Source organism: Papaver somniferum, chromosome 5, assembly GCF_003573695.1.
Source record: "Papaver somniferum cultivar HN1 chromosome 5, ASM357369v1, whole genome shotgun sequence".
In the NCBI taxonomy this organism is placed as follows: Eukaryota; Viridiplantae; Streptophyta; class Magnoliopsida; order Ranunculales; family Papaveraceae; genus Papaver; species Papaver somniferum.
The window spans coordinates 214,348,752-214,369,561 of NC_039362.1; the positions used below are offsets into that span (position 1 = coordinate 214,348,752).

The window sequence follows — 20,810 nt, forward strand, 5'->3', positions numbered from 1 at the left end:
CGTGTCCATACCAAGTTACTACGAAGTCAACAGTTGATGAGTTGAAGGCGCATGTCTGTTCTTATTGGAATAGCGTTTTACCGGACTCAATTCAGTTTGTATTTGACTATGAGGGGAGAAGCAATGTTGTTGACAGTGATGTGAAGCTCTATTCTTTCTTGTCATTGTGTATTGTTAACCAGTTGTCTTTCTTGGAGCTTCGTTTATTTGAACGTGTTCCTCTTCGTGCTCCCGATTTTGTTCGTGAACCTACTACGAGCGAGTTTCGTTTAGCACCAGACCCTAGTAGAGATCAGTTGGTTAATCCTTGTCATCTTCCGAGAAACAGTAGAATGAGCGAGTTTAGTTTAGCACCAGATCCTAGTAGAGATCAGTTGGTTAATCCTTGTCATCTTCTGAGCAGCAGTAGAATGAGCGAGTTTTGTTTAGCACCAGACCCTAGCAAAGCTCAGTTGGTTAATCCTTGTCATCTTCCGAGCAGCAGTAGAATGAGCGAGTTTCATTTAGCACCAGACCCTAGCAGCGCTCAGTTGGTTAATCCTTGTCATCTTCCGAGCAGCAGTAGAATGAGCGAGTTTCGTTTAGCACCAGACCCTAGCAGAGCTCAGTTGGTTAATCCTTGTCATCTTTCGAGCAGCAGTAAAGTTACTCCTACACCTACAATGATGGAGTTGTTTTTAGCTCAGTCACCTATTCCTTCCTCTCAAGAGCTTGTTTCTTCTCAAGATATCCCCATGTCTCAAGAACGTACATACAATGGAAATTTGGCAATTAAAAGATCTTGCAAGGCGGCTGAATGGGAGTTTATTATAAAAGGTGTTGGTCAAGATTTTTATGGAGGATGAGACGAAGCTCGTCTTGTTGTTGAGAAATATAACCATTTTTTTGGTCGCAGGGTGAGAGTCGTCAAGAGCAATCCAGAACGATATACGGTGAAATGTTATTACAAGGAGAAATTGGAATGCGACTGGATGTTCCATGCAGCTCCCAAGACTTCCAATGTGAAGGGTCACTTATTCCTCAAGGCCTATAACGGGGAACATAAATGTTTTGCTGGTTATAATGATGGAACAAAGGCTGATCCGGTTACGCGCGAACTTATCAAGAGTTTGATATTTGAGCAGATTGAACAGAATCCCAACAAGAAAGCCAGGGATATTGTTAGAGAACTCAAAAGTGATTATGGGTTGGAAGTGAGCTACGATCAGGCGCATGACGGGGAAGAATTATGTTTCAAGGAATTGTATGGCGAGGACATTAAATAATACACTGACTTGAGATGGTGGGGTGAAGCCTTGAAGAAACACGATCCAGGTAGTAGGGCTGATTTAGTTGTTGAAGGTGGCGAGTTTAAGAGTTTGTTCTTAGCCTTCGATGCTTGCATCTCTGGTTTCGAATATTGTCGCCCGGTACTGTTCTTGGATGCAACTTTCCTAACTGGAAAATTTAGGGGTCTTCTTATGGCGGCTACCGGGAAGAATGCGAATAATGGTACGTCTTCTTTTATTTTTGATGTCATAAAATTTTTTTTTATGTCAGATTATCACTGGATGAAACCGGTTTCATCCTTAACTGGTGAAGTCAGACTAGAGAATGAAACTAGTTTCATTCTGTACAATAGCAGTTTCAGTCAGTTTGATATGATTTTTTCTTTTTGTGTTTGTTTTGTTTCTGTAGGAATATTTCCTCTGGCATATGGTATCGTATCACCTGAAACTGTTGAGAATTGGCATTGGTTCTTGAAGAAACTAGAATCTATCTTGGGTCCTCGTGTACTAACTTTTATTTCGGATCGCCATGAGGGTTTGATCCAAGGGATTCGTGATGTTTTCCCAACTTTCTATCATGCTTGGTGTTACCAGCATTTGAAGAATAATATCCGCAGTAAGACCAACAAGAAAAAGGGAGAGCATTGTGCTGCGATGGGTTTGTTCAAAGAATGTTTCTATTCATCGACTCATGAAGGCTTTGATCAGGGTATGCAAAAGTTCAAGGATATGGGATGTGATGGTCTTCACAAATTCTTGAGTGAGATTCCAGTGGAATATTGGTCCAATGCACATTGTCTGGGATGTCGTTACGGCGACATGTGTTCAAACATTGCAGAGTCCTTCAACTCTTGGATCAAGGAAGCAAAAGGTATGCCTATTGCAACACTTGTTAACTGGATCAGACTTAAAATTATGGAACAGATGAGTACAAGGAAGAGGAAGGGGGCGACATATAAAGGATTCATTTGTCCCAGGCTAGAGAAAAAAGTGTTGGCTTCCATTCGTGCTGGTGTCCAGTGGAGAATAACCAAGTCTGGTGACATGGAGTGGGAAGTTTTTGATGGAAAGCACACGCATGCTGTTAATATTGCGAGGTTTCAGTGCAGCTGTAGGGTTTGGTTTACTGAGCAGTTCCCTTGTGATCACGCTATGCGTGTATGCATTCAAATAACATCAATATTTACGAGTACATTAATCCGTATTTCAACATTGCTATCTTCTGTGCTTCGTATGATCGTCCTATCAAGCCCATTCCTGATTACGACAAGCCTATTGATGTTGGTACTGGAGATCTCGTGAACCCACCAACTGTCGTAGGAAAAAAACATGGTAGGCAGAAGAAGAAGCGGATTCCTAACACAGGTAGTACAAGTTTCAAGAGACCAATTACGTGCGATAACTGCCATACTCAGGCACATCATAACAAGACGACGTGTCCTCATCCTCCTGCGAAAAAACAGCGTTAAGTACCTGCTTAAGAACATCTCCAGCTTTCATTTCTTCTGTGCAGCTTTTTACCATGATATCTTTTATTAGCTTTTTACCATGATATCTTTATTAGTTTATTCTTCTCTGCAGCCTCTTGTTGCACATTTAAGATTCATTTACCTTGAATTATATTTTCGCAACTAGTATTTACCTTGGATTGTTTCTTTTGTTCATAAAAATATATCTTATGGAATTATTTTTTCAAGTATTTCTCTTCATTTTTATAGTATATATCTTTTAGTCTTATGTTGATTGTTTAATTGTACACTCCCTTCAGTTTTTCACTGTAAAATTTGAATGTTTGCGAAGATTCAAATTTAATTGTACAGGATGTAACCAGTTTCATCTTGCCTATTCTGGAAAAAATGAGATTTTTGGCCAGGATGAAACTGGATTTCATCCATCACATATGGACAGAAAAAACTATTTTTTGTCAACCTGCACACTCTGAAAACAGTTTTTATAAAGGCTTTGATGTAACTAGTTTCATCCAAGCCTGGTTACAATCTGACAAAAAAATTGAAGTTTTATACAGGCTAGGATGTAACCAGTTTCATCCAAGCCTAGTTACATTTTCAACCTGCAAATTTAATCATTTCTGGCTAACATATTCAAACACAACCATCATGAAATTGAAGTATAGGCATTTTTCAGTAAAAGAGTTCATATTTTAATTAAGCAGAATCTACGGATCACAACTGTATGCGAAGACATAGTTCAAAAAAAAAGTACTACCAAATGAACTACATTAATAAAAAATTTCTAAACAACCTAAACACATCAAACTTTCCAGCAGCTATTCTCATCAGTTAGGATTTCATATGCCAGATTGATTCGTCTTGTTCCCATCTCCTCTCCAATAGTATCTTTGCCTTCAAAGGAGTAACCGTCTGTCATTGCCCATTCCATGTAGTAGATAACATACATCATCGAATCATCACTTCAATACAAATGAATATGTAATGTCAGTTTAACGATCTGGAAAAAAAATGTAATGTCGGTTCAAACTTCGTTTCAGTTTGTATGTTATAATCTCAGTTCAAAGAGTTAACGACCTACTTTTCGCACTGTTGTGGACAATCTGATTGAACGACGACATCAACGTCATCCATACTAGTACTTTGAATTTGAACTTGAAAGAGATGATTTATTCTTTCCGCCATCATTTGTGCTTCTTTTAAATAGTTTGAAGAACCTAGGCGAGAATTGTAGTGTGTCCAAGTTATTCCATGGATGTCAAGGTGAAGCAATGTGAAATGTTCTTTCTCATTCAGCATTGGGATGAACAAGTGTTGCGTTTCGACATCAATCTTTTGCAGTTCGGCATTTATCATTTTTGCAGCGTCCAACTCATCTCCCGCAATGACATCAGCCTGAATACAAATTTGAATCAAAACCAGTTAATCCATATTTTTTATATGGATGAAACTCAATTACATCCTGTCATTAATGCTAGATGAAAACCAGTTTCTGCAGGTATCGTATGAATCCCAGTTACATCCTATATATAATAGCTAGATGAAACTCAGTTTTATCCTACACTAGTGAGAGAATTATATTTCAAGCAACAGATGCAAGCCAGGTACATCCTACACTAACTTAAAAGTTATATGAAAATAAATTGCAGACCTAAGTTCATTCATTTTAAAATGTAGTATTCAAAATGTTTACCCATGCAAGCGCGCTGAGAAAGATTGACTTGGACTATCCTTGGTATCACCGCCATATTGAAACAATTGTCTCCATTTTTCGATTTTAAACTCCAAAATAGTGTTCACCAATGGCTGATTGAAAACAAGTTGCTGGATGTGTTCTCCACTGATACATACACCTCCATTGGACTTCCAAACACAGTCGCTGCATTTAAACAAGTTCATATAATTTAGTATAAACTTAGCAGTACTTTTACAGAAATAAGAAAAGTAGAATGAAAAAAAAACAGCAAAAGAATGCGGATCCGTACCTTACTTTTCCAGTTACAAAGTACTCCTTTATTAACTTCTCTTCAGCTTGTCTTATTCCGCTCATCAAGTAATTTTTCCACAGCTTGTTGTTCCTTGTTAACTTCCTCAACTTATCGTCCTTCTGCTTCTTCTCTGCACGCTCATCATCATCTGATACGAACTTGTTATTTCTAGCCCTTTTATATACGTTCTTCACTCTATTCTCAAGCGATCCAATAACTGGCAGAGGTTCTGCTGCGACAATTTCTTCTTGGTTGATATCTTATGAAGGAACTGGTGCTAGAGGTTCTGCTCGAGGAACTGGTGTTACAGGTTCTGCTTCGGGAATATTGTCAGCTTACTCCATAGGTTTGTTCATCTCTTGAGTGATGTCGTCTTTAGGAACATCCTCCTCCACAGGTTTATTCATCTCTTGAGTGATGTTAAGGTTGAAATAGTCTTCAGGTGTGGTGTAAAGAACAATCTCTTGAGAGGAAGCTTGCTGAGTTCCCGGTTGAGGCTTGAGTTGAGCTTTCAAGGCTTCCACTTCACTTTCCAAGTCTGATATTGTCTTATCCTTTGCTTCAGACTCAGCCTCCTTTGCTTCCAACTCTGTATTCCTTGCTTCCAACTCGTCATTCAAGTGCGGATAATCTTGTCCTTCTCATCTAGTTCATTCTTCAACTTGGAAACGTCATCTTCGTCTGTGTTTTCTTCTTCATCACCAAACAAGCATAGTTGTTTCTCCTCTTCACTCCACCTACCAACAAAGTCAACAACCTGTAAACACATAAAATTTATCATAACACATGATGTAACTGGTTTCATCTTATCATAACACATGATGTAACTGGGTTTCATCCACTAATAACACAGGATGAAACTTGGTAGATAATGGGTTTCATCATTTTATAACATAAGATGTAACTGGTTTCATCCATTTATAATAGGGGATAGAATTTTAAAAATGAATCTAAACAACATCAACACAAGATGTAACTGGATTCATCCAGTTATAATAACAACAAGATTTTTACCTCACTGCTTGAAAGAGTTTCAAGCTTCCCCTCAATTTTGCAAGATACTTTATACAAGTCCCATCTTGCAAACCTTGGCCATGAATCACTATTGTCTTTCCTGTTAATTCCCTGCATTTGCTCAAAAATACATAACTGCAAAAACAAAAATATATTCAAAAGATAATATATAATATGTTAATCACTGCATGATACATTTAACGTAAGAAAAAAAATATATTCAAAAAATAAAAGACGATACTCACCAGCAAATAGAAGATGCAACCATTGATAGAGTATGGTGTCTCGTATACAGCTTTAACACTTTGCATTAAATGCTCGTGAATGAGATCGGGACAAGATACTTTGTTAATGGTGTCGATTGACTGTAGTCAGTTCAAATACTTGTAGTGGACATACATACCTCCAGTGTTTATAAAGAATACTGTACAGAACATGAACAACAACAAAAGTTTCACCAAGTCTTCTTTTGTTCCTTCTTCATTCATAGCAGTATGTATTCCTTCGACAATGTATTTCTTATCCAACTTGTCCCCAGTATTCTTCTCTTTCCTTTTCTTCTCTTTGGCTCTGGCCTTCTTCTTTTCATCTTTCTTTTTCTCTCTTCATCCCTTCTATTTGGCTCAAGAAAGTACTTTTTGTAAAATTCAGAAGTTTTCAAACTTGGGTCTTCTTTTGGTCCATAAAGTTTCTTATCTTGTTCACTCATACGTATTCTCTGCATTTTGAAAATAACAACAAGATGATTTGCATCGATATTGAAAACTTGATCGCCAATCTTGAATGCCAACTCTTTCGGGTCAAAATTTCTTATGATGAACTCTAACGCCCTTGGAGCTTTGCTACATTCAGCCTTGCCCACCTTACCTTGTTTGATCGCCTCAATAAAGTTCCAGAATTTAGTCTTCCTTAACACAGCCTCTTGTGCTTCAGTAAATACCAGTTTTTACAGCACTTCAACTGTCGGTTTCAGGTTTGATCGGAACGTTTTCTTCCCTTCCTTTTTCTCTAACTTGTCTTCATCCATTTCGGCATCCACAAGTTCCATATACCCTGTTCTAGACTCTCCGCCCACTTTCACATCATGCTTATTCTTGGATGTAATTTCAGCGGCAGCACTCTTCTTACTTTTCTTGCTACCGCTTCATGCAACAATTTGGATGAAACCAGTTACATCCTATCTTTCATGCTAGATGAAAACAAGTTTCAGCAGGTTTCAGAATAACTGATTTATGGCATGAAGCTAAAATATGACCTAACTTTAATACAAATCTTCAAAAGTTAACTTTAAAAAGTAGCAAAATCCTGGATGTATCTGATTTCATCCAGTCTTAGTCTGCTGAAACAACATACACTGCAAAATAAACCTAGATGAAATCAGTTTCATAATAGTGCGAACCTGCTGAAACAGTTGATATAACCAGATTCAAGCTAAGATGAAAACCAAATTACATCCAATCTCACTTAAAGCAATTTAACAATTAAAAACAATTAAATAACAAGATGCAAACCCATTTAATCATTAATTTAATACCACCAACAGGTCATTTACATTCTAACTTAAAATTTGATGAACACCAGTTTCAAACACCTGCTGAGCATCACTTCGTAGCCAAATGCAAACCCATTTTCGTTCAATCCATAACATAGATTTTCATACATCCCATTCACAACATACTAATAGTCTTATATTAACCGCAGATGTATCTTTAAACCTGAACGAAAATGGTTTCATCCAGTGTTAATCTGCTTGAAACAATATACACTGCAGATTAACAAAAGATGAAACCAGTTAAATCCTGGTTTAAACCCTGCTGAAACAAATCAGATACCCAGATCCAATTTCACTTCAACCAATTTCACAGTGAAACAAATCAGTTACATCTAATTGAAATTTAAAATAAACTGGTTTAAACTGGTTTAATACTTAATGAAACCAGATGCAAACCAGTTTCATCTAATTGAAATTTAAAATAAAACAAGCAATTCAACACCTAAATCAACTAAAATGAAAATTAAAACAACCAATTCAAAAATTTAATCATGTAATTCTGAAATTAATAACAAAAAAGAGTTAGGGTTTGAAAACTTACGAGTTCTAGGAGACATTCTGTGAAAACTTATTGAAACACTAACTCTCCAAATACACTGAAACAGATCGATTGAAAACCTAAAATCTCCCAATACACTGAAATTATTGAAACCCTAATTCACTGAAACCATTGTTGTAGTGTTGATTGTGTATTAGAGACGGAGGATGAAAACAGTTTATAGAATTGTTGATGGTGGTGTTGACGGTGGATGAAACTGATTCCCATCAATTTGTTATGAGACAGTGGATGAAAATGATGAAATTAAAGAGAAGATGAAAACGATTTCTGGTAACTGGGTATGAAGATGAAGATGATGAAAACGATTTCTGGTGTGGGGATGAAGATGAAGGACGGTGGGGTGAAAACTCTCTGGTTTCCGGAGGAACGTTGTGGTTTTAGTGAAGAGAGAGGGAGATCGTGGGTGGTTTTGATGAAAACGTGGGGTTAGAACGGTTACAAAAGGGTAGTAACGTCTCTCCACACTAAAAAGATTCCATTGGCTATTTGACCTAGGCCAAATTCTAACTGTCCATTTGGCCCAGAAAAAGAGCCTTTTTGGCTATATGACCCATTTTCTGAAACAACAATGTGCACATATCTTTTGTTTTCGTCAATCTGTTAACATTACCACCTTTTTCAATGTTAGTTGAACTTGGGCATGATAATCATCCACGTATTTTCTTTTACTTTAAACAACAATGGGGCTTGTAAGAGTTTACACAAAGCCACAAGGACAACAACCAGATTTCAGTGACTCTGTTGTTCTCTCCGCTGAAAGTTGCATGCTCTCTCTCTCTCAAGTGAATTGAACGCCTCTGTCTAGGGAATTTAACTCATTCCAATGGTATCCTCCTCCTCAGGATAGAGGTGGTTGCACAATAGAGGACTTCTGTAACCATATACACAGGAATCTGGTGAAGGATGTTAAATATGTGCTAGTCTGGGGTGCTAGTTCGAGACATTATCCACAAACTTGTGGTCTTTCTCAAGTTATTCATGACGAGGATATGGTTCAGATTGTGTAGAAAAAGGTTGGTATTCCATTTAATGTTGTTTTTAGACACCTGAACTGTTACGTATCCCTTTATCTATGATAACCTTTTTAGTAAAGCTGTAAAGATTGAACGTTATTATCGGTCTTAAACTAAATTGCTCATGATTTAAATGTTCCGTAGGAAACTGATGAAGGTGGCCAAGGTCGGTTCAAGTCACATTCTAATGCTCCTGCCAGAATATCTGACCGGCTTGAAATGTAATTTGAAATCTGCCAGGTTGGGGTTTAATGGTGGGATGTTGGGACTTGAGATTACAGTGTTGAATCTGTACCAAGGCTTCAAGTATGATTCTTCCTCATTCGTTTTCTCTTGTTTAATTTGGATTTAAGCAAGGTTACAAAATGTGTATCTCACCATCTGTTGCTTATCTTTTATTATGCAGTGAAGCGGATGAGATATACAAAATATGCAGCGTGATTAGAAGTCCAACTCAGAAATCATGGGATGAGGGTCTTCAACACGCAAACTCAATCAACTATCAATTTCCTCGGGTAAGAGTCCTTAAGCATGTCTAAAATGCGAAGCTTGCTTGTGTTTTGTCTACCGATTCACTCTGTTTGGTTAACTGTTATGTCACTCTCTTTTTACTTCCTTTGTATCTTTTTCGTTTTCAATTAACCAATAAATCTGAATGCTGAAGTTACCAAGTGTCCACCTTTCTGTGCTTATTCCATCTGCTAGTGACTGCAGATGCTACAAATCTCATTAGTATAAGTTTTCCATCTGCGGCTGTTGATGGTGATGCATTTGTTGGTTGAAGAAGATGCATCACCACCTACAGCTGCGAGAACCTTCTTTAAATTCACCAGTTAGGTCCTAAGTTGTCAGTTAGTACGATATATGTTGGTATATTGCTTTTTAAATACTTCGTAATATGCATATATTTTCCCATTTGAGTACCAGGGATCTGGTTTATTTGGTCATCTGAAATTTTTATCCTCATGTTACTTAATGTAAATGCTATACATTGCATATAAGCCACAACTTACAGAAATTTGTATCTTAAACACTTTGTCCAGATTTTGGTTCTGCCTCTTATGAGTTGCAGGGATTGTGCATTTGCTTTCTGCATTTCTGCATTTTCCATATTTAATAATATGGTTTGTCGTGTTGCAGAGATATTGTCGCTTAATGCAGATGAGTTGAACAGGTGCAAAGCCATCGTTAATATCAGGTGTTTGTTCTTATTGAAATTTAGGTTGTCGCGTAACTCAGAAATTTGTATCTTACACACTCACCATGTATAGATGAACATATAGTTGTTAGAGTTTGAAACTAAACTAAGTTAGAGTCTTTTTGATATGTATACCGTGTGTAGATGAACATATAATTGAATGTTGTTTCTTCTTGCGTAATTTTCTTAGATGTTCTTCTTATTTATAATTGAACATATAAATGTCAATATAAGTGGTGCGGAATATGATTGATTGTTGGATTGAATCACAGGGTTATTGGTAAATAGAATGGTGGGGGGAATTTTTTGACCAGGTCAACAGAGACTTAACTTCATTTTCTTGTTGTTACAAAATATTAGCAACAATGCAAAATATGTTGCTAAATCTGTACCACAAAATGGAAGTCATCTTCCTTGACTTAGTCAAATATATTGGCAATAGCCGTAAAAATTTCGCAACAGTAAACATTTGTTCCTAAATTTTACCACGACCTTTTCGGGTCAGTGTCCATTGACCTAGTCAAGGGTTCACAACTAACAGTAAAAAAATCGCAACTGCCGAACGGCTGTTGCTAAATTTTAGAGTCGCAACTGAACACTGTTGCGACTCGAAATTCGCAACAACTACATTTCCGTTGCGAAAATTCCAGTCGCCCCCCTTCGCAACAGCTGGCTGCAGTTGCGACCCTGATTCGCAACAACGAGAGCCAGTTGCAAAACCCCATTTTTGGTGTAGTGGATTACCAAACCATCAATTGGAAAGCTTTATGGAAGATGGACATTCCTCCAGTGATTCAAATTTTCGTATGGAGATGTGCTCACGGAATCCTCCTTACTTATGCTAAATCTGCTAGCATTTTCCATTACATTGACCCAATCTGTCATTTATGCAATAGTGGAGAGGAAACTATGGCACATTTATTTCTAGATTGTCCTACTGCAAACTCAGTTTGGAAGCTTTTACTTGGATCTTTCCACGGGAAGTTTTACTACTATACAAACTTCATGCCATGGTTACTGGCAACACCGATGATAGTTGTAACATTTATGTAACAACCTGCTGGTATATCTGAAGTTCTAGCTAGATGTGACTTTATCTTCAATCATAATCAGCCAAATACCATACAAACCACTATTAGCATTCATCAACACTTATGCAATCACAACAGAGTTCACCACATCCAAAACCACATCCTCAATTCTATTCCTCAACATAAAGATAGTGGGGATCCAAGTCATGATAATATGGATAACTGCTCTCTAGAACCTGACCAAAGGGGAGATTTTGGCATAATTATCAAAATCTGCACTCTACAGGATCCAAAAAGTCTAGCTTATTTCACTGCACTAACAATTCTGCATTTTGCAAGGAATATCATTGGGACTATAGGATATCCAGGACACTATGGACAATGCGGGGCAAGTGGAGGAGCAAACTTAGCCTTCGACTGGGTCAAGGGATTCCAGAACACAAATGTCGAAAATTCAAGCCGAAACCATAGAAATCCTAGTTCGCTTCACCATGATATACCACAATGTTGTTCAAGGCTGTTTTCACCTCAGCTATCATGAAAGACTTATAAGAGAAGAAAATTCTGGAAATGATCGGAACAATGCAATTTATTTCCTTTGTTTTAGTAGGACTTAAATGAATGCATGGACTTCAAAATTTGGATCCGCTGAACCTAGCTATGTACTGTAAGAACTTAAATCATAGGAGTAGTGGCACTGCTTTGGCCACTAACTCCACTATGTACTTCTCTTAGTCCTTTCATCCTAAGTTTTTCTAAAAAAAAAAAACCAAATCATTAAACATATCGGTGAAGTTACGATTAAAATTATAACTGTGAGAAAGAACATTCTTGCGCGAATCCAATATTTTGATCATCCTGCACATACCAGAATAATGTGCAGCCCAATAAGAAAACTTAGGGCCTTGATAACTCTAACTCATGGATCTGGCTTCATGTATATTTGCCAACGACTAAGACACCCCCTAGAAAACATATATTTGTCAACGACATATACCCCCTAAAAAACCTCGTTTAATTTGGGGTCCCAAGAAACAATTAGGGGCCTCATCAAATTTATACCCACACCAAAATTATAGGGGTTCCAAAAGGTGGTGAAAATATCATTATGCCCTTCTCTAATAACTAAACTATAAATCTTATTAACCCTTAACCCTAGGCCCCCAATTTCATTTCCTATCTAATCCAGAAACTCTTCTTCACCTCCCCTCCTTCTTTCTCCGCTCTTTCCATCTCCATTAACGACCCGGAGGCAGAATTTTTTTTTTCAAACGATTCATCGTAGTAATCGTCGGTGCGAAAACTTTAATCGACGATTAACTTCTTCTACAAAGATGTCAGTACTAAGAATACTGCTAGAAAAGCACTTCAAGTCCCTAATCTCGTCGAGACAGATAGAGATAGGGTTTATTCAAGAAACAAGAACAAATCAAATCAGGCGGAATCCGAGCAAGATATGGATCCAATCAGAAGGTATGTGTACTAAACCCCCTAATGTAACTTTGGTTTGCGTTTGATTCGATATGATGATTATTAGGTTTTCAACTGCAAAATCGCAGTTACAGTTTTAGGGTCGTCATAGTCGGGGAGCTATTCCCTAACAATTTTTGTTCTGCATGTTGATATCATGAAAAATCGCCAACATTTAGGATGAGGGAGATAACGACCCTAGAACTTAGTTTCCCAACTTTTTTCCCTAGATTAGAGTCGTTCATGTTTTAAGTACCCCGTTGACAATTTTTGTTGACGACCCTTTTCTATGTATTGACGACTCTGTATTTTTCAAAACTACCTCTCTGTCCCGATAAGGAAAGGGTCGTCAATTCTAAACTTTATACCATTAACGATTCCAGTGTGACGACCCTTTTCTAAACACTAACGACTCTCAATGATGAATAACTGACTCTCTGTCTAAAAAATTGAAAGGGTCGTCTTCTAGTATTAGTATAATCGTCATTGGGTCTTTGAGGATCGTCATGGTATAATTTGGAGTCGTCATTATTTGGTAGAGGGTCGCTTATGTTTAACATTTTCGTATTGACGACCCTTCAACTAAGACAATAAAAATGATGTCTTATGGATTGTTCCTTTTTGTCTTTGGACTATCACAGCAAGACGAAATATCAGAATCCCATGGTAACTCCCCCTTCCAGACCTCCCCGGCCGCCATGGAAAATTCTTAATTGTTGGTCCGTTACGGAAACGGACGAGTGGGGTAGCCTTTTCTATCCCTGAACCCAGAGATAGAGGTAATGAGTCATTGGATTCTTCGCCTTCATTCCCCTCCTATTGTGTCTGCCACTGGAAGCGATGAGGAAGAACAAGAAGAAATTCCAATAGGAGGTGAATATGTTGTGTTGTTGATGATGATGATGATGATAATGGTGATTCTGGTGGAGGTGATGGTGGAGGTGGTGGTGATGATAAGGAGGAGGATGAAGGTAACGATGATGATGAGGAGGAGGATGGAAATGGTGGTGGTGGTGGGGATGAGGATGATGATGGTAATGGTGATGGTGGTGGTGATGATGATGATGATGATGAGGATGAGGATGAGGAGCAACAGTAGCAGGCGGAACCGGCTGCACACGCGGAGGTTAAAACCCCAATAACACCTAGCGCGAGACACATTTCCGCCCAATATTTGCAGCTGGAACGTCTTCGTGGTAGGAAAGCCAGAGGAAAACCTAAAGATGGCTGCAAAGTTCTATTTGGATATAAGAGCAATTGGGCTCGTACCATCTATGAGACAATCATAACAATATCAACTTTGCTTTTCATATGGTTTATTGATATTAAGTTTTGTTTCACGGAAATTGTAACTCAAGGACTTTGAAACTTGTCAAAGAAAGGTTCAAGGAGATATTTGAAGAATGCCAAGCTTTCAAAAAAGAATTGAAAGCCTTGAGTGAAGCCGAACCCGATATGTTGGGTGTTAGAAGAGTAAGCATTTAAACTCATCCGTGTCTACGCAATCCAAAGTTTTGAATGATACTCTTACTAATTTATTTATGTTTTGTGTTTTCAGTTGGGGATGGCGTATGATCAATATGAGACTATCCGCGGGAAAAAGTTTGAGCTCGAAGATTGCTACCGTATCTTGGAAGGCACTACCTATGATTACAACCTTTTTGGTTAAGTGTATAAGTGCACCCTTATTATGTATTGTTTTTCATTTCCTTCAATGCAACGCTATGCAAGATGTACGCCTTTTACAATTCAATGAAATGATTCTATGAAATCAAAAATTACGACAACCCAGGGAAAGAGTCGTTAGTGATTTAACTATCGACCCTAACGACTTTAACAAAAAATCTTAATAATTGGTTAGGGTCGTTATTGCACATGAATAACCAAATGATGACCTATTGAATTTTTTAAATAAAGAGTTCTGGTTTTAGAGTCGTCTGGGTGTTAACAAAACAAAATAACGACTCTAACTGACCTAGCTAGATAGAGACGTCAATGTTTATCACAGTACGTTGATGATTTTTCATAACCTGGAAAAGTTGCAGGTTTGAGTCGTCATTGTTAGTGCCAAAATATTGACGACCTTAAAGAGTCGTTTGGGTTTACACCCCCGATAATAACGACCCTTATACTAAGTTGTTCCATAGTGTGGACGATTCGACCACTTGGAGCAAGAAACAGACAAATCGAAGGGTATAAGATGTTTACCTGATTGTTTTGAGCTTCGGGTTCTTCATATTGAGGGTTGGTTCCTTCATCTAGAGCAATAGGTTCTTCATTTGCACCATTATTCTGAGCTTCCTCTATCAACATCTCCTCGTCATACATCCAATCCAAATGGGAATGTAACATAATCTTACCATCAACACAATCATGTTTGCTATTTGAACCTTCACCAACATCATTTCCTCCACTTGAATCACTAATTTCTAAAAACTCTAAGTTTTCCTCCAAAAACCCCTCTTATTCTTCTCAAAAGTCAAAAGACAATTTTCATTTTTTCCCCAAATTTTAATCCTTAAATATGATTTTAACGTAACATCACTAATTAACTTAATTTAATAACTAATTATAAACACTAATCACTTAGAAATAGTTTAGTCATTTTTTTTGGATAAGAGGTAACCAAAATTAGATTTTAATATCTTTTTTGTCCTGTAATGGGAGGCCCCTAATTGTTTTTTGGGACCCATTAGACGAGGATAAAAAACTCTGGATAATTTCAAATTTTTAGGACAGCTCTTATCCTGCCGCCCTAGATGGCTATTTCCAGCAGTCCCAAAATAGCGTTCGAGATCTATAAAAATAAAATTCCAAAAGCTATATAAAATCCCTAATTGATGGAATGGAAGCGCAATCTCGTAAAAATAATTAATTGAGAAGAAAGTTTAAAAAAAAATAAAAAAATATGAAGAATTATTCTTTAGTAAAAGCTATGAAGAACGTAATGGGTTCTCCATTATGGTTGCAAACCATGAAGAATCTGTTTTCGGAAGGAGCATATAAAGAAAAAAAATTAGTGTATTCACCATTATCAATCTATACTGCTTTAGGGTTATTGACATCGGGATCAAAAGGTGAAACACCCAATCAATTACTGGGGTTTCTAAAATCCCAAAATCTTGATTCTCTTCGTGGGTATTGTTCTCAACTTATGAAATCATTGAATGAAACCCAAAATCAAAAACAACCCCCGTTATCTCTTGCTAATAGTGTTTGGATCAGTGAATCTTGTGAATTGAATCCCAAATTTCAAGAGGTTGCCGATTCAATCTTTCGTGCACATGTTCAAGCCGTGGATTTCCATCATAAGATAAGAAATCTATTATAATTGATTTTTTTTTCGAGTTTATTTTATATATATATATATTACATTGATCTAGAGTACTAGAGCTGGCAAACGGGCGGGTCGGGACTGGCCCGTAACGGGTTACACAGGTTCGGGTTAACACGGGTCAAAACCTGCGGGTTGATATTATTCACGGGTAGTCATTTGTTCAACCCGTGCCCGTAACGGGTAAAACCTGCAGGTTCACGGGTTAGCCCGTTTCTGGTGATTCAACTCGCCGGAAGCCGATTTCTGATCCATTTCCGGCCACATTCACAATTTCACACCAAAACTTAACAATACTCTTATAAATTATAAATTATATTTACAAAAAACACAATTACATTTTCATAAATTATATTTTCTGAAGGAACACAATTACAATTTCATAAATTATACTCACTGATCATTAGTAGTCTAATACTTCATCAGTAATCAGTATCATTTCAGTTGATTCAGTAACAGACTAACAGTGAAGTCTTGAAGTTGAACAAAGAAAAATACCCTTCAAGAGTAAGACAAGAAGTCTCCAAGACTCCAACAATAAAGATATTAACAACCACTTCCTGCACAAAATATATATTGTGGTTAATCAAAAAACAGTGACAACTATCAGATTCCAAAAAACATCTCCACTATATTTTCTATACAAAATTTGGAGACACTTTGATAGTTTGATAAGTAACTCCTGTCCAAAAAAACATTTTCATTTTCCATGTCTATCTTTGAATTGAGTTGCTCCAACTATTCAATAAGAATCTGTAATTTGAAGAAAAAATAAATGAAAAATAAATGAAACAGAACTATCCCAATACTAAGTGAAACATCCAATACCTACGTATTTTGTTCATAAGTTGCGTCCTTGGATGTGTATTACTGCTTCTAATTGGGCTAAAAATATTTTATCAAACCTTAAGGCTTGGATTTCTTAAACCAACCATAAACTAGTTCATATGTATTGCACCACATTACCTACAGTTTAACCATGTCATAGCATAACTACTAAAAGAGAGTAAATTAGGTGAATGCATACAGAAAAATTAAATACCTACGGCAACTATACTCACCAAATTTGCGCCAAGAGTGTGAAACAGAACAAGCCCGAACAACATCAGCTGGTTCATACAAAATTACAAATAATATAAAACTTTCAATGATAAGTCACGGTTGAGCAACTGTAGAAAATCCACAGAGCCAGACCCTGAATGATATTTAAACAAAAAGTAAGCAATGGAACTCTAACTCAAATTACAGGATTGAACTAAATTGGGTTGGCAGCATTAAAGATGCTCCAGAACATTACATATCGTCACTCAACTTGTACAGTACAAGAAAAGTAAAACTATTTAACCAAAAAATTAAAAATTAAAAAAAAACAGGCCACGTTACATACAAAATACCCAATTTAGAGTACATAAATACCTCCTAAATTACAACTACTACAGGAGACTTCATTTGCATCCATTGGCTACAGGCATATATGATCTGTTTAGCCAATTTAACATCAAACTTAGATCCTGACAAAGATAAAGCAAAGATCAATCTGATCTATGAGAACTGTCTCCTGTGTGTCCAACTGTCCATAAATGTCTAAACAATGCTAATCTGGATCAGTAATTTATGGTCAGCAGACTCCATAAACATGATCTATAAGTCTCTCTTTTACAGTCTACAGTCTACACATAATAAGAGTGATGATGATTACCAGAGAAAGATTTGTGAAGTTGCTTATACCTGTAACCTGAAGATCTTTGAGAAATTACAGCACCTGGAGGCTGGAGGTCTTCCACAGAATCCACACAATATCAAAAAGAAAGGAACTTCAATTGAAACCTTAGCAGAGAAATTGAAGAAAGGAGTTACTGGACAATCTATCAAGAAATTAACCTCTAAGGCTCTAACAATTCAAATAGAATCAAAGTGATGGAGAAATTCAAATGACCTGAAGATTAATCTGCACCTGAAGGACTTCTACATTCAAAAAAAAAAAATTAAATTCAAACCCTAACATCCAAAAAATTGAAAACAAAACAAAAATAAATCAACTTTCGAAAACCATAACATTACCTGATGAGAATTGAAATCAAATTTGAAGAAAGGGGATTTTGATTTTTGAAGATACGAAGAGAAATAGGGTATGAGAAAAGGGGTTTATACATTTTCCAGTTCCCCTCTTTCACTTTCAGTCTTTCTCCCACGAGCCCCGCTTGCTTACACAGAGAACTAGAGAATACTCAACAGTCAAACGACTCTCAAATCCTTCAAGATCGAAGTAGTAGAAGACGCAGAAGAAGAAAGAACTTCGTCTGTGAAGTGAGGCTGCCGCTTGCGGACGAAGAAGACGAAGCAACTAGGGTTTTTTTCTTTTTATACCATGGCTGCATGACAGATAGCCAGGATAAGAGACACGTATGTGAGTTAGTGACACCCGACAAAAATGAACTGCGGGTTAACGGGTTAACCCGTGATTGTACGGTCCGGTCCGGGTTAACCCGTTTATTGACGGGTCACCATTTCTCCAACCCGAACCCGGCTTGTTTTGTAACCAGCCGGTTCGGGTTCGGGTTTTTACGGTCCGGGCACGGGTCAACCCGCGGGTTTCAACTTGTTTGCCAGCTCTATAGAGTACTGTGAAAAAAACCAACAAATTTATGAGAATTAGTTGAAATTGTACAACTTCTTAATATCTACTCCCTCCGTTTCTTTTTTAATACACAAAATTGGTTAAAAAGACCAAAATCAACATTTCTTGGATGAAAAAGACTTGTACATTTTGATACTGTTTAAATGGTCAAAAATTAAAAAGATACTGTTCAAATGGACAAAAATATAAAAATAACCAGGATGTAACCAGTTTCATCCTACCCATTTTCAAATATTTTTTCTTATTTTTAATTTATATGAGGATGCATCCAGTTTCATCCTTGCTATTTTTCAAGTTTAAGCCGCGATGAATCCAGCTTCATCCCTGCTATTTTTCTTTTGTCCATTTCACCCATACTAATTTTTACTTGTCCATTTGAACCATGTTTTAAATTTTTTTGGACAAATGACCCATTTTCCGTTTTTAATTGGCCAGTTTTTATAAAAAAAAGTTTCAAAAAAGAGGCCAATTTCCTAATTGGGAAAGTCAAATGTTAATTTAATTTTTTGGGACCACTTTTTTCTTAACTTAGATGATAAGTGTCATGTGGACCACTTCATTTTACTTTTTTACTAACAAGTGTCAAGAAATTCACTTTCAATGATTAGTTCTCTTAATTTTCTTATATTTCGCTAAAAACAAAACCGGCCTATTAAAAAATAACAAAAACAATAATATATAAGTGTACAGTGGTTATTAGTGGATACCAAAGTCGGGTTCTGGACAAAACCTGGGTACAAAAATAGCGGCTGTATAACTTGCTAACAATTACTGTTTCTGTATTTCTTTTTTCTCTTGAAGGTTAATGAAGTGAGAGTAATGGTTAACGAATGGGTCGAGACGAACACCAATGGATTGATCAAAAATCTAGTTCAGGAAGGATCATTCGGCAGCACCACAAGGGTTGTGTTGGTGAATGCACTCTATTTCAAAGGAGTATGGCACAAAGGTCAGTTTGATAAGTCCCATTTATGACTAGTACAGAGGAATACCAATACATATCGAGTCAAAACGGCTTCAAAGTACTTAAACTCCCATACAAATTACAAACACAAACAACGGACAGAAGTGATTATGATGATCTACTCTATGATGATGATGATAGAGCTCGACGTTTTTCTATGTACATAATATTACCTGATAGGCGAGATGGACTTGCAGAGTTGATAGACTTGGCAAGTACTGATTCAGCCAGCTTTTTTGATCCATATATTCCAAAATACATGCCATTGAAACGAACAGGAGAGTTCAAGGTCCCAAAGTTCAAGATAACATTTGAATTTGACGCGAAAAGTGTTCTTGAAGATATGGGATTAGTATTGCCTTTTAGATCCGGAGCAGAATTGACTGAGATGGTGGGTGCTGTTGGTTCCAATAGTAAAGTTATTCATAAGTGTTTTGTTGAAGTTGACGAGCAAGGAATTGAAGGTGCTGCTGCTACACTGATAGAGTTTGAGGAAGAATCTCTGGGTGATTCTTCTCCTCCGCAACCACCAGTTGAGGATTTTGTTGCAGATCATCCTTTCATGTTTATCATCAAAGCCGAATTTACTGGGGTTTTATTATTTACCGGATACGTTCTTAATCCCTTGCTATAACTTTTTGCTCAATAACTCGAGTTATTTTATCGTTCACCGGATATACTCTATACTTCCAGTACTACAGTTTAAATTTCTCGTTTTCGTTTAAGCAAACAGTACTAAGATATGTTTTTTCAGCTAGACCGAGTTTTTATTGTTTTGGATATCCTTTGTCGTAGGAGTTTTACATTTATGAAGAGTTGAAGAACAATGTTTTGAATTTTATGATTTTCTTTCAAGTTTATAATTTCACCTAGCTAGCTTTTCTTAGCTAATTCAGTTAGTTTATCATCTCTCCGAAGCTGAAATGCACAGCCTAAATTGCAATTGCAGACTGGGAGAGATTATGAGTTCGACTCCCACTCATAGAAGGGACTTACGACCCAGTCGTAGTGTACGTCTCATATGCAGCAAAACAACTGTATCAAAATGTTTCACCACTTATGGTTGAGTATGAAAGTTCATACAGTTCATAAACTCAAAACACAGTCCAACTTCCATATCCCAGACCAATTACTCTGAGAAAAAACAATGCATCATGTGTGTACAGTACGAGTTAGGGGAAATTTGGACCCTGCAGTTCGGTATTGTTATTATGCCTTTAATGTGATTCATTTCGCGAATGGAGTAGATGAAGTTTTGTTTTTAACTTTTTGAACTTGTAAAATCATGTGTCAAACTCCGCTGACCCATGGC

At 37.0% G+C, this 20,810-nt stretch overlaps 2 protein-coding genes across 2 annotated transcripts; both read left to right on the forward strand.

Moving 5' to 3' along the window:
• The first annotated feature begins 665 nt into the window (after positions 1 to 665).
• Positions 666 to 2,737, forward strand: LOC113280776. Its single transcript, XM_026529360.1, has 5 exons — positions 666 to 802; positions 896 to 1,193; positions 1,302 to 1,491; positions 1,678 to 2,426; positions 2,519 to 2,737. Exons 1-5 carry the CDS (start codon positions 666 to 668, stop codon positions 2,735 to 2,737), a joined length of 1,593 nt encoding a protein of 530 aa, XP_026385145.1.
• A 16,768-nt stretch (positions 2,738 to 19,505) lies between these two features.
• Positions 19,506 to 20,132, forward strand: LOC113280777 (serpin-ZX-like). The gene has a single exon (XM_026529361.1). It carries the CDS (start codon positions 19,506 to 19,508, stop codon positions 20,130 to 20,132), a length of 627 nt encoding a protein of 208 aa, XP_026385146.1.
• The last annotated feature ends 678 nt before the right edge of the window (positions 20,133 to 20,810 follow it).

Bases quoted from the DNA above. Each gene is read 5' to 3' on its own strand.
- LOC113280776 (XM_026529360.1), top strand. From the start codon at position 666: ATGGAGTTGTTTTTAGCTCAGTCACCTATTCCTTCCTCTCAAGAGCTT. The intron at 1,194-1,301 runs GTGAGCTACGAT...GAAGCCTTGAAG, and splicing joins AAAGTGATTATGGGTTGGAA to AAACACGATCCAGGTAGTAG. The intron at 2,427-2,518 runs GTATGCATTCAA...CGTCCTATCAAG, and splicing joins CTTGTGATCACGCTATGCGT to CCCATTCCTGATTACGACAA.
- LOC113280777 (XM_026529361.1), top strand. From the start codon at position 19,506: ATGACTAGTACAGAGGAATACCAATACATATCGAGTCAAAACGGCTTC.